At 39.9% G+C, this 14,131-nt stretch overlaps 1 protein-coding gene across 1 annotated transcript in view; it reads right to left on the bottom strand.

Annotated features, from left to right (window-relative positions):
• The window catches only part of ANKRD31 (ankyrin repeat domain 31), a 165,688-nt gene that overhangs the window by 98,874 nt on the left and 52,683 nt on the right, over nt 1-14,131 (bottom strand). The window contains exon 6 of the mRNA XM_045285221.1: nt 11,804-11,847. Coding sequence (XP_045141156.1) covers nt 11,804-11,847 — 44 coding nt within the window. The remainder of the gene's footprint in view (nt 1-11,803; nt 11,848-14,131) is intronic.

The following is a 14,131-nucleotide window of genomic DNA, read 5'->3' as shown; positions in this document are numbered from 1 at the left end:
GGGTGCTCTAAGATAAATGTGGTGATGATTGTACAATTCACCGTGATATGACTGAACAATTAAACAACTCAATTGCATGATATGGAAATTATGTACCAATAAAACTGTTGGGAAAAGGGACTTCCGGGAAGATGACTTTGATGTTGAGACACATGTCTGCAGTTTCCTGTGAGTGGTCGCCAGAGCTGCAGATGAGGGGGCCAATTGGAGAGAATTGGTCATAGCCCTTATGTGGAAGCACCCTGGGGAACTTTTGGCAGGTTACCCACAGGCGGCTCAGCTGTACTTTCCATGACATGGGTCCCCCTGGATTCACCCACACTGGAGAGCCAAACAGTATGATCCCCATTGTTCCACAGCACCAGTGACACATAGCCAGGGTTCCCTGGGTCACCCCATCCCCAGGGGCCCCTGCTTTCCTTGTTCTCCTGCAATAACTCCCTCACATACATGTGCTCCTGTCCCTTCACATACATGTGCTCCTGCGTTTCTTACCCCACAGATTAGTGTGTCTTGATCCCTTGGGTTACTCCCTCCCCTTGTGACTTGCCCTATGCCCATGTTTCCTGTGCCACCAGATGCCCACGTGTGTTCCCTCCCCCTCCTCACAGCAAAACCCCTGAATCTGCATGCTGCCAGCCTGCTCTTCCCAAGCCACTAGCATCCCACTCGCACCATCAGGTGCTCAAGTGATCTGTGCCAGCTGCTCATGCAGGTTTTTCCCCCGCGCCCAGCTAAATGCCTGAGCCCGCTCCCTTACAGCCCACGGTCTCTACAGCTGTCTGCTGATGTGTGCTCCCTCTCCCTCCACAAAGCAACTCGCCTGAGTCCAGGTGCCACCAGCCCATTATTCACGTGTGGCAGGCCATCCTCACACAAGCTTGCTCCTGGGCTTGGAGGAGGGCCAGGAAAGACTGCTCCTTTAGGGTATTACAAGGATGTTAATGTGGCCTTCTGGAGGTGCTGGATGCTGGAGACTACTGCAGCCAACAGATCTTAATCCATAGTGGGATAATCCCATTGCCTAGCTCCTGCATACCCCAATAATAGCAAGGGTGCAGCTAGGCCCTCTGGATATATAACCCAGCTTTCTAAGGAGAGACCCAACCCCAGTGAGAAAGTATATGCAACTCAACACCGTTGTGAAGCCAATTCCAAGTATTCCTCCAATCATCCAGGAATCAGAGAGGGCAGCAATTCGACTGAATCCCAGGAAGAACACATCAACACATAAAGTAGTCAAATTATCCAACTTTTGAGGAAAAGGAGAAAACCCTAAGATCAGCCAGAGGAAAAAATGCAGTCACCTATGAAGGTAATCAGATAAGTATATGGTCACACTTACCAGTAGAAAAGATGAGAGAATGGAGTACCATCCTCCAAACTTCAAAGGAGATTAAATGCAGCCCAAGAATCCTCTATCCTGCTAAACTCACCATCAAAAATTAGAAGGTGAGATAAGAGTTTTCTTGAATAAAGAAAAATTAAGAGACTATGTTAAAAAGAAAAAAACCCAGCACTATAAAAATTACTTTCCAACTCAGTTTGGACAGAAGACCAACACCCACAGAACATAAATATGAGTGTAACACTTCACTGTAAGCAATGCCCAAGATGTCATTCATCCAATGGAGAAAAGACAAAAACGAATCTTCCACACATACACAACACACAGCTAAGGAGGTAGGTAGGAAAATACCTAACACAAAATGTATGATAATTCAGCAAAGAATCCACAGATGACTGTAATTACTCTGAATGTTAATGGTCTGAATTCAGCCATTATAAGACAATGGTTACCAGACTGGATTAGAAATCGAAGCTCATTAATCAGTTGTCTACTGGAGACACATCTCAAGCTCACATACTAATACAGGTTGAGGGTTAAAAGATGGTGAAAAGTATATCATGCAAATGGCAAGCTAAAAGAAGCAGGAGTTGCAATCCTAATCTCTGACAAAATTGATGTAAAGGTGTAGGGCATAACAAGAGATAACTATGGGTACTATATAATGCTTAAGGGAGCAGTAGACCAAGAGTCCGTGAGCATAATAAATATATGCCTAAATGAGAGACCTGCAAAATTTGCCAACCAAATCCTTCAAAAGATGAATAGGAGACTTCAATACACCTCTATCCAAGAAAGCCATATCCAAGAAGCTATCCAAGAAGCTCAACAAAGAGGCTACAGAATTAAACTCTACAATCAGACAACTCAACCTGATAGATATATTCACAGCTCTCCACCCAACTACAAGAAAATCACACATTCTTTTCAAGTGCACACAACACGTAATTGAAAATTGACCAAATGCTGGGACACAAGTCAGGCTTCAGAAATTTAACCATGAAGAGGTCACACTGACTTGACTCTCTGACCACTATACCATAAAGCTGTAAATAAATAAAAGAAAGAAAACAAGGGCAAATACATGGAAGTTAAATAACTTATTTCTTTAAAAGGACTAGGTTTGGGCCCAAATTAGAGGCAAAAATGGGGTTTCTAGGAACTAATGAGAATGAGGCTACACCATACCAAAATCTATGGGATACAACAAAGATAGTCATCAGAGCATACTTGATAGTGATAGATGCACATATGAAGAAGGAAGAGAGACTTGTGATACCCTATCACAAGATCTTCAGCAGTTGGAAGAGAGTCAATAGAATAATCTACAAAATAGAAAAAGAAAAGGAAATTATAAAAATCAGGATGGAGATAAATTAGTGGAGAAAAATGGAAATAATCAAGTGAATAAAGAGATGGTTCTTCAAAAGTATCAAGAGAGTTGACAAACTGCTAGGAAACCTAACAAAAGATAGGCAAGAACAGATGTCAATATCCAGGAAGAGGGATGAAATGGGAAATTACAACAGACTCCAATGAAATTAAAAGACTAATTACACAGTACTATAAAACACTGTACACAAATAGATTCAACAACTTGGAGGACATGGACAAATACCTGGAAAACCTAACCTTCCCCAAATTTTTTCATATCTCAAGAACTTAAACAGACTCATATCAAAAGAAACAGAAAACGTTATTAAAGAACTCCCAACAAAATAAGCCTCGGCTCAGATGGTGTCATAGGAAAATTCTACCAAGCATTCAGGAAAGAACTGACACCAATCCTGCACAAACTCTTCCATAACCTAGAAAAGGATGGTAAACTCCCAAATCACATTCTATGAAGCTAGTATAACCCTGATACCAAAGCAAGCATGGATCCCACAATAGAGAACTATAGGCCGCTATCTCTAATGGACATACATGCAAAAATTCTCAACAAAATTTTGGCCAATAGAATACAAAATTATAGAGGGGTCGGGGGGTGGAGGAGGGCCGAGGATCCAAAAAAAAAAAAGAATACAAAATTATATATTTAAAAAAATCCATCATGACCAAGTGGGATTCATACCAGGGATGCAGGGATGGTTCAACATTCAAAAAGCCATCAACATTATCACCAAATTAACAAGGAAAAGGACAAGAACCATATGATAATATCAATAGATGCAGAAAAAGCATTTGACAACATTCAACACCCCTTCCTAATATAGGCACTCAAGAAGATAGGATTAGAAGGAAATTACCTCAATATAATAAAAGCTATACAGTGAACCCTCGCCACTTTGCGCTTCGACTTCCGCAGCTTCATTCTATCGCGGTTTTTGCATAACAGCGCATGCTCTGTCATTACTGCCACTGATTGGCTCATACTGTACACGCTTGATGTCATAAATAATATAATAAATAATAAATGATAATTGTAACGTCCAAAATGTTTTACTGTATTTTCCCTTTTTTGTTTAATAAATTGGGTAATACGAGTGTAATGGTGACTAAAGGGTGTTTTTTCATGTCCTCTATGCTCTAACTACGAAAATATTTGATTTACAAATAAAGAATCCTACTTTGCGGAATTTCATTTATCACGGTAGGGTCTAGAACCGATTAACCACGATAAACGAGGGTTCACTGTATATGAAAAACCAACAGCAAATATTATAATTAATGGAGAAAAGACTAAAACATTCACACAGAAAAAGGGGAACCCTTAACGATGGCCCTTGTCACCATTTCACTTCAACATCATCCTGGAGGTCCTAGCTAATAATATAAGGCAACAGAAGGATATCAAAGGTATACGTTTGGGAAGAAGAAGTGAAAGTATTGCTATTTTCACATGATAAGATTTTATATATTGAGAACCCCAAAGTCTCTACAATTGGATTGCTGGAAACAATAGAAGAATATGGAAGAGTGGCAGGATATAAGACAACAAGCAGAAGTCAATTGGATAGCTATATACCACTGATGGGACTATAGAAAAAGAGATCAATAGTATCCTTCACAATACCTAGGGATATACCCAACCAAAAAAACCAAAATATCTGTATGATGAAAACTATAGAATATTACAAAAAACCAAAGGGACCTTCAAAAATGGAGGAATATCCCATGTTCTTGGATCAGAAGAATCAATATTGTACATATGTCAATCCTGCCAAAGGCACTATATAAATTCAATGCAATACTGACATAAATTCCAACACGATTTTTCAAAGAAATGGAAAAACTGCCAACCAACTTCGTATGGAAAGGGAAGAAGCCCAGAAATGGCAAAGAAATCCTCAAGGAAAACAAAGTGGGTAGGCTTGCATTAACTGACATCAAAACTTATTTACAGCCACAGTTGTGAAAACAGCATGGTACTGGTATTATGGCAGATACTTGGACTGATGAATAAGAACAGAAAATCCAGAAATAAAGACAGCGGCATAAAAACAACTGATCTTTGACAAAAGTCCCAAAAATAACAAATGGGAAACAGATGCTGTTTTCAACAAATGGTGCTGGAAAAACTGGTATCAGTCTGCAGAAGAATGAAACAAGACCCTTAAATCAATCCATGCACAAAACCAAATTCAAAGTGGATCACAAACCTCGAGGTAAAACCCAGGAATAATACATGGATATCAGTAATAAGGAAGGATACACACCCAGAGAAAGATAAAATAGACGTGGGACCTACTAAAGATAAAACACTATGTACATCAAGAGAGTAATAAGAGAGCCCAAAAACTGGGAAAAGAGATTCAGTTATGACATAACAAAGGGTTTATCTTTATACCTACAGAATCTTGCAAGCTTACAAGAGAAAAAACGAATAGCTCACTGAAGAGGTGGGTAAAAGACATGAACAGAAGATTCACAATGCTGGTAATCTGAATGGCCAATAACTAGATTAGAAAATGCTCCCAATCATTAGCCATCTGGGAAAAGCAAATCAAAACAACCATGAGATACCACCTAATACCCACAAGGATAGCTCAATTCAAAAAAACCAGAAAGCAACAAATAGTGGAGGGGGTGTGTTGAGATAGGAACTCTTATCCATTGCGGGTGGTCTTGTAGATACATATAGCCACTGTGGAAAGTGATTTGCTGATATCTAAAACAGAGAGAAATCGAGCTACCATACGACCCAGCAATTCCACTACTGGGCATATAGCCAGAAGAAATAGGAAACAGACCAAAACCAGACATCTGCTCTCCAATGTTCATCGCTGTGCACTTTACAGTTGCAAAAAAATGGAAACAGCCTAAATTCCATCAATAGATGAAAGGATAAAAACTCTGGTACATACACACAATGGAATACTATGCATCCCTAAAAAGCAGTGATGGAAGTATGAATCACCTCATCTTGTGGAAAGAGTTGGATATTAGGCTAAGTGAAGTTAGCCAAGCACAAAAGGTCAAGTACATGAGTCCACTGATGTAAGTTCAAACAGCAGACCAGGCATAAGGGAAAATTTTGCCCACCCCTTAGTTCCGGGGTTGGGGCCCCCGTTTTGCCAAAGGCCGGCCTTATTCATTGTTCCTTTTTTTTTCGGCACCGGTTCCCCTTGGCCCTTTTGTTGAAGGGCTTTTTTTCCCCCTTCTTTTGTTTTTATTTTTTGGGGAAGGATTACCACCTTCATTGGGGGGGGTGTCAGAATGCTAACCAACCCAAAAGGAGGGTCTTGTTTATATTTCCACAGGAAAGGGAGAGCGAGAGTAGACCTTCACTCTGCTGTGCCAATTCACGAGGGTGATGTTCCTACTTGGAGAGCTCGTTCCCAGGATGATTGCAGGGCTGGCCTCAGCTTGAGGCATGACATCCTCTCCCTAGATGACAGTGCTGCAGAGAACAGCCCTGAAAGTACAGTTTGAGGAACGAGCTCGGCCTGATCTGTCCACCTGGGGCAAACCAAGATAGGAGTACAACAGACCAGTGATGGGAGCAAAGTTATGAAGTCCTCGAAGAAGCTCAATCATAGACTTCTGACTAGGGGAATCACTTGGCAACCTATCTGAACTGGTTGGGGATTACTCACAAAAGGGTCACACTGAAAGTCTAAAGGCATAACTGGTGGGGAGAAGGTGTGTATGCACTAGAACGCTCCACCCTCACTGCAGGAATAGCACCGTGGTCTTATAGGATGCTTGCCTTTCAGATATGATGAAGACTCAAAGGGTGTATGTTACCAGATAAGCAGGACCCAGGACAGGTAAACCTGAAAGAAATGGGGTCAGAACAGAAAGTTTATAGCATGTCCCTCTTTATATATAACACAGAGATATTCATCTGTTCTATGTCATGACCTCTGTTAGACTTGTGACTATTTGTATGTTGTGTTTGTTATCTTTTAGTTTGGTATTTATCTATACAAGATATGCAGGATAGGCAATCTTATGGAGACAGCAACTGAATCAATGGGACCAGGGTGGGCATGAGAGGGGAGGTGGAGGAGTTGAGTTGAGTGGGCAGTCAACAAAGGCGGGTGCAGGGGAATAGTAAGTGTTTTAAAATTGACAGTGAGGAGGGTGTGGCTTTTCTGGTCATGTTTGTTCAATCAATTTGTATATGAGAGGAATTAATGAGAGGTGAATGATGGGTAAACATAATAGTGGGGTAGGAGAAAAAGATATGTATATACATATATTAATATATGTGCATTTGTTTATATATGTATATGTATGCATATGCAACAAGGAAGCAGATGGACTTTAGGCTTCTATTTGAATTTTGCCTGAGTACAAGAATGGCTTGTTCTAATAATGTGTCATCATATGATACTCATCTTTCTGACATGATCACTGAAGACAAAATGGGTGCATAAGCAAATGTGGTGAAGAAAGCTGATGGTGCCTAGCTATCAAAAGCTATAGTGTCTGGGGTCTTAAAAGCTTAAACAAGTGGCCATCTAGCTGGGAAGAACAAAGCCTACCTGGAAGAACAACCCCAGTCTGAGTGATCATCAAGTGTTGACGGGAAAACATATCAGAAGTTCAAAAACAAGCAACCAAATCGAGGTGAAAGGGTATGGATGTAGTGGAGACCGAAAATCCAACTGTAAGATAATTGGACCCTTTCAGAAGAGCCACATGGAAAGGATGATAAATCCAGAGTGTGGATGAACCACATAACTACCCTCTAGTTCTTTAATATTTCCTCCTCTTATGATTATAGTTTTTTTTGTTTTACCTCATTAATCATGTCAGATTTTTGAAGGTTCATCTGTATATTTAAGATTATTTGATACATAAAATCCTAGATAGATAACCCTTCAGAAACAGTAACAAGCTTAATGGTTCCCTGAAGGTATGGGAAGAGAGGGTGGAGGGAAAGGAGGACTAGAAGCTGATAGCACTGGTGACTATATAACCCCACTCGATGGGCTCAAAACAACAGAATTGTATGTGAGTAGCTATAGTAAATGTTTAAGATATGGCAATAATAATAATAATAATAATAAGGGTTGCAGGGGGTATAGCGAAGGGAGGAGAAAAATTAAATGGGAGCAGATGTCAAGGAGTTCAAGAAGAAAATGTTTTGAAACTAAATGTGGTAGCAATTGTATAACACGGCTTAATGTGATTGAACTATGGAATGTTAGGATATCTGTAAGAGCTCCCAATAAAATGATTAAAAATAAAAACCAAAAACTTGTCAGTTGATTCCCCCTCTGATGCATGATGGACCTAATTTGGTTTTCAACATTTTCTGTATTTTTGTTTTGTTTTGTATTGTTTTTGCTCATTTATATTAGGGTGTATCTCACAGGAGTTATGTCATTGGAGGTTACACTCTTGAAGTTGTGTTACTTGTTGTTCTGTTTTTTGGTATATGCAACTGATGAATCTATAGGGACAGCAGGTTAAATAAGGTGTTTTTTGGGGGGGTACACTGATGGTGGGGGTGCGTTGGTAAAAGGGAAACGATGTCAAGGAGTAAAGAAAGAAAAAAGAATGTTTGGAAACTGATTGTCATAGCACTTGGACAATAATGCTTGATGTAATTGAACTATGGAATGATATGCTTTATGTATTAACTCCCAATTAATAAGATATTTATTTTTAAATTAAAAGCCAGACCAGACCTCAACCTGGTATGCTAAGCCTTGAGGGCAACACACTGGCATGAAGCAGTGAACTAATAGAGAGGTCTGTGGGGCCAGCCCCAATCCTACCTATGCGGTCCCCCTCCCCCAGAAGATTGCACTACAGAGGGCAACACTGAAGATACAGCCCGGGGAGAGTAGTGAGTCTGCCCACACCACATGGGAGCAAACTAAGATGGAGAGAGAGAACCACATCCCTGGCACACCAAGCCCAGAGGATGACACTCCTGCTCAGAGCAACCAAAGCAGAGAGGACCATAGGGCTGGCCACACCACGAGACATGACATCCCCCCACTGACCCACAATGCTGCAGGGGACAGCACTGGAGACACAGTGCAGAAATTGTGCGTCTGGACGACACACACACACACACACACACACACACACTGGGGTGAAACACGAAGGGAGTGCAACAGAGCAGCAAGGAGAGCAAAGCAATGAAGTCCTCAAGGAATCCTAAAAATAAGACTTCAGACTCGGAGGGCGGGATTTGGCACCTCATCAGACTCATCAGAAAATATACATAAGGGTCAGCTGACAGACCTGGAACTGATTACAGGTCCTTTTTTCTTCTTCTTCTTTTCTTTTCATGTTAACCTATGTAAGATAGTTAAGATAAACAATCCCAAGCCAAAAAAAAATAGTTCCAGGAGGACAGGAGAGGGGGAGGTGAGGGAAAGGGAGGGGTAGCCAACAAACCTAGGGACAAGGGAACAAGAGATCTAAAATCGATGGTGAGAAGGATGTAGAACACCTGGCAGGGTTCAATCAAGTGCAATGTAGCCAAGAGGAATTACTGAGAACTGAACAAAGGTTGAACATGAAAGTGGGACAGGAGGAAAGTAAAAGAAATTAGAAGAACTAGGAGGCAAAAGACATTTATAAAGGCATAAATATAGGCATGTACATATGTAAATATATTAATATATAATGATAGGGATATAGATCTATGTACACATATTTATATGTTAAGTATCAAGGGAGCAGACAGGCATTGGGGCTCTACTCAAGTACTCAAAGTCCTTCAATGCAAGAACACTTTGCTCTAATAATGTGGCATTCTGTGACACTCACTTTCCAACACGACTGCTGAAGTAAAAATGGGTGCATAAGCAAATGTGGTAAAAAAAAATGCTGATGGTACCTGGCTATTAGAAGATACAGCGTCTGGTGTCTTAAAGGCTTGAAGTTAAATAAGCGGCCATCTAGCAGGGAAACAAGAAAGCCCACATGGAAGAAGCACACCAGCCTGTGTGACCATGAGGTGTTGATGGGTGTAGGTATCAGGCATCAGAAGACCCAAAACAATCATATCAATGTGAATGAGGTGGGGCGGAATGGAGATCCAAAGTCCATCTGTAGACAATTGGACATCCCCTTACACAAAGAAGAGACGAGCCAGCAAGGGTGCAGTATAGCACTGACAAAACACACAACATTCCTCTAGTTCTTTAATGCTTCCCTGCCCCCCAACTATTATGACCCTAGTTTTACTGTCCAAATCCGGCCAGAATGGAGCATGGATACTGGTACAGATAAAAGCCCTCAACTCGTGGAATCCAGAACAGATAAACCTCTCAGGAATAATAATAGGAGTAGTGACACCATGAGGGTAGGGGAAAGGTGACGGGAAAAAGGGGATAAAAGGGGAACCAATCACAATGATTGATGTATAATCCCGTCGCCTCAAAGAGGAATGAAAAACAGAAATGTGGGTGAAGGGAGACAGCATGCAGTGTAAGATATGAAAATAATAATAATTTATAATTTACCAAGGGTTCACGAGGGAGGGAGGGTGGGAAAAAAGAGATGCTGATATCAAGGACTCAAGCAGAAAGAAAATGTTTTGAAAATGATGATGACAACAATGTACAAATGTGCTTGATACAATTGATGTGTGGGTCGTTAAAAGGGTTGTAAAAGCCCCAATAAAATGATTTATGTATATAAAAAAAATAAAAAACCAGGTTTTCGAAAACAAATATACTATACAACAGCAAAAAACAAAAAACTGTTGGGGTGGGAGGTGAGAAAAAGAAAGGTAATTAGGAAGCAATTCAATAATTCTACCAATTCTTTAAGTTACACCTCCTGGCCTCCCTCCTATTTGAAGTTCTTTGCTTACTGATTTCAAAGATTTAGATATAATAAACTGTATCATGGGCTCTGCCTTAAAGGATCTTCATTTTAAACTAAAGATTTAAGACAAAAATACTGAGGCATAGGCATAAATAATGTCATCAAGCGTTGTATGCAATCCACAAATGGCCTACATTGGTATCAAACAGTGCCACAGAGCACTATAGTTTTTCTGGGTTGTGGAGGGAACTCTCATGAGAAAATTCTTGGATAAACAAAGTTAAACAGGATTTTTGGAAGCATGTGTAAGGGAAATCTTTAAGTGGAAGCTTTAGAATTCAGACTTATCCAAATGTTTTTGTCCCCAAAAATGACTTTTCCCTGAACATCAAGTGATTGGGAAACACTGATATAATCAGTGAGTAATGAAAGATAAAGATGGAACAATTACTTTGATCAAGATCACACAGAATCCTCAGAGAAGTAAAGATTTGTGCAAGAAGTGAAAGATCCATCTATGAAACACCAACTGCCAGGGTCGCTATGAGTCAGGATTGACTGCATAGCAGTGAGTTTGAGGTGCCAGGCACCATGAAACACCATTTCACTCAGTTCTTACAATGACCCCATGAAACAGATGGTGCTATTTAGCATTGTATGGATGGCACTGGAATGAAGGCCTATCTGGTTCCAAATTTCATCATGTTTCCCCTGCCTTCTGGCTCCCATTTTGAACAAAGTATGGAAGCAGGCAGAGCTAGGATGAATTAAGATACAGATACGGGTAAGCGAGCACTTGCTTTGCTTGGTATCTCTGAAAGAGCCCAGGTTCCTTGTGGGTACAGTCAGTCTCACAGTCCTCGGCTTCCCCAAAGCACCAAGCAGAAGGCAAAGCCAAGGCAGTCAGTCACTTGACCCAGAGCAACTAGAAGAAGATGGTAGTATCTAGGAGGAGATATTAAAGGAACAGATAACAGACAAACCAACGAGGTATTTTTGTTATTTCATCTCAGCAACTGGTTTGGTAACAATTGACATGGTTCTCCCCTAGATAAAGAATGAGAGGCTTACATTGCTAGCTAAAAAACACAGATTATGAAAATATTATTTTATTAGAATTGTTAGACAAGAAGAGATTTCTATTTGAAATGACTTTTGTATTCCTGTCTAGATGAAACACCTAAATGAACTTGATATTTTAATCAACATAATTAAAAAACAAAACTAAACTCATTATCTATGTAGTTCATCTTAACTATATAGACCAACCTTTTCTGTGTGTGGCAAAACTTCAGTATTTTCAGTCCCAGGTCCTAGAAGATAACAATATATGTTTTCACTGAAATTTTATTAAAGAATTCAAACATCCTCTCTCAGTCAGCATTACTCAATCATATATCTTGAAATTAGTCAATTTATTGATATCAGAGTAGTTATTTTAGCAATGAAGTTATAAAAAGAAAATCTCCCACTTCTTTGAAAAGTACTTTATATAAAGCTAGGTGAAATTGCAATTAGTTTAGGTAAAAACCAACCTAACTCTCTATTTTGGTTGAGCTATTCTAAGCATACACAATCACACGAGGAAAAATCAGATCTAATTTCTCAATGATGTTATCTTGCCTACGATGGGTTTCTGTTGTGAAGAGGATGAGTCAGCCCCTACTGATGGAGACCCTGCACACAACAGAATGAAATGTTGCCTGATCCAGAGCCAACCCCATCATCAAACCATACTGAACCATTGTGGTTCAGAGTATTCATTTAATTATCTGGTTTCTGGAGGACATCACCAGAGCTTTCTTCTCAACCTGCCTTGGCCTGGAAGGCCTGCTGAAACCTCTTCGGCACAGTAAGTGCCATGGCCAAGAAAAGAACTCAATCTCCTTCGGTGGGGAGAAGTGGGGCGCGAGAATTCAGGTTTGACATGATAAAGAACACCCATGACAGGTAAAGAAGGAACCAGGAGGTCATCCTAAGGAATATGGAGAGTTGCTGCCTTGTCCCTGTGGCTTTCTGAACACAAACACGCTCCTACCCTGCTCCTGCTCAGTCTGAGCGGAACTGGCAGACAGCAATACCAAGTTAGGTTGAGGAGGATCAGGAAAAAAAATGTTTTTATTCTCTTGCCTCCTACCTTTGCCATCAGGATACAGGTACTCTGACATATTGGGAAGGAATTTAGGACTCATTCAAATTCCAATCACATGTTTGAGTCATTCTTTTGATTTCTTTTAATTAGGCAGTACCTACATAGCTAGACTAAAAGCAGGTGATTAATTATGTGCTGAACCTCAGAATGCATCTTTACAAGCAAGACAGGTTTTTCAAGGGAAGGTGCCGGTCTTCTAATCCTGCTAAACTTGTCTCTTTGTCTCCCTTCATCTTGGCCATTGAAAGATAAAAAAAGTCTGAAAATCAGCTAGGAGAGTTAAAACCATGGCATTCTACTCATTCATAAGGCGGTGGGCAAAAAGTCATAGGAAGAGTTCAATTCTCATCTAAATCAATGCTTTAGAATGTAAGCGCCTTAAGTTAGTCAGTTTATTTTCTTTTTATCTCCAGTTGCTTAAAGTTTAACATTGATAAAACACTTTAAAATAACAGTACATCTTCATGTATCTTTCTTTATAAGGAATTTAGTTTTTCCAAATAATCCTTAGGAGGAGGAAGAGAAATGTAAAATTAAAGACAGAAAAAGATTTCACATTTATTTCTCTTCCTCTGTCTCTCCTTTTCTCTTTCTTTGGAGAGGCTGAGGAGGCCTTCTATTCCTGTGACGATCTGCAGTCTCGCAAACCCACGGGCAGTTCTACTCAGTCCTACAGGGTCACCATGAGTTGGACTCCACTCGAAGGCTGTGAGTTTGGTTTTGGTTTTGTCTTTCTCTGAATGGTAAAGAAAAGCCACCAAAGGCCTCATTTCTTATGTTGTCTTTAATAACCTCAACATGGAGATGGTCATTGTTTTATGCCAAGTTGTTATTTTTTAAAAAGTGATGACTACATAAAATAAATTACAGTAATGATTATTCTATTAAAATATAAGCATATTAATAAGTAATTCTCATTGCCTAGTTACAAAATTTACTTAACAACTGGTTTTTGCAAAGTTAAAAAGAATTTTTCCTGAATTTTTATTAAAAACCTCACTGCCATCAAGTCGAAGCCAACTAATAGTGACTCACACTCTGTCTCCCAAGGAGCGGCTGGTGATTGCAAACTGCTGACCTGACACATAGCAGCCCAGTATGCAGCCATTATGCCACCATCCTATATTCAATCATTAAAGAGATTTTACACATTTTCTACTTATCACTTGGAAAAACTTCTTGAAAATGTATTGGTATGTATGAAAAATAATTCTAAAGTGCCAATGGTAAAGAAAATTCTCAGATGAGCTGCATTTTAAAAATGTTAAGCCCATTACTATAAGGCCAATGCTATTACTTAGGCATTGGTTTATTTGATCACTATACAATTGGACTAAGATTACTCTTTGAATTGGCAGCAAGGTGATAGGATTGCAGAATAGAGCCAGCTATTCTAGGTTACCATTTATTAGTTTACTTATCATGATTCAACCTACAGTCTGGAT

Source organism: Echinops telfairi, unplaced genomic scaffold (assembly GCF_000313985.2).
Source record: "Echinops telfairi isolate 266 unplaced genomic scaffold, ASM31398v2 ScPeMD7_7469;HRSCAF=8507_1, whole genome shotgun sequence".
Lineage (NCBI taxonomy): Eukaryota > Metazoa > Chordata > Mammalia > Afrosoricida > Tenrecidae > Echinops > Echinops telfairi.
The sequence above is the reverse complement of the archived record's forward strand: the minus strand, read 5'-3'. Positions and strand labels throughout refer to the sequence as shown.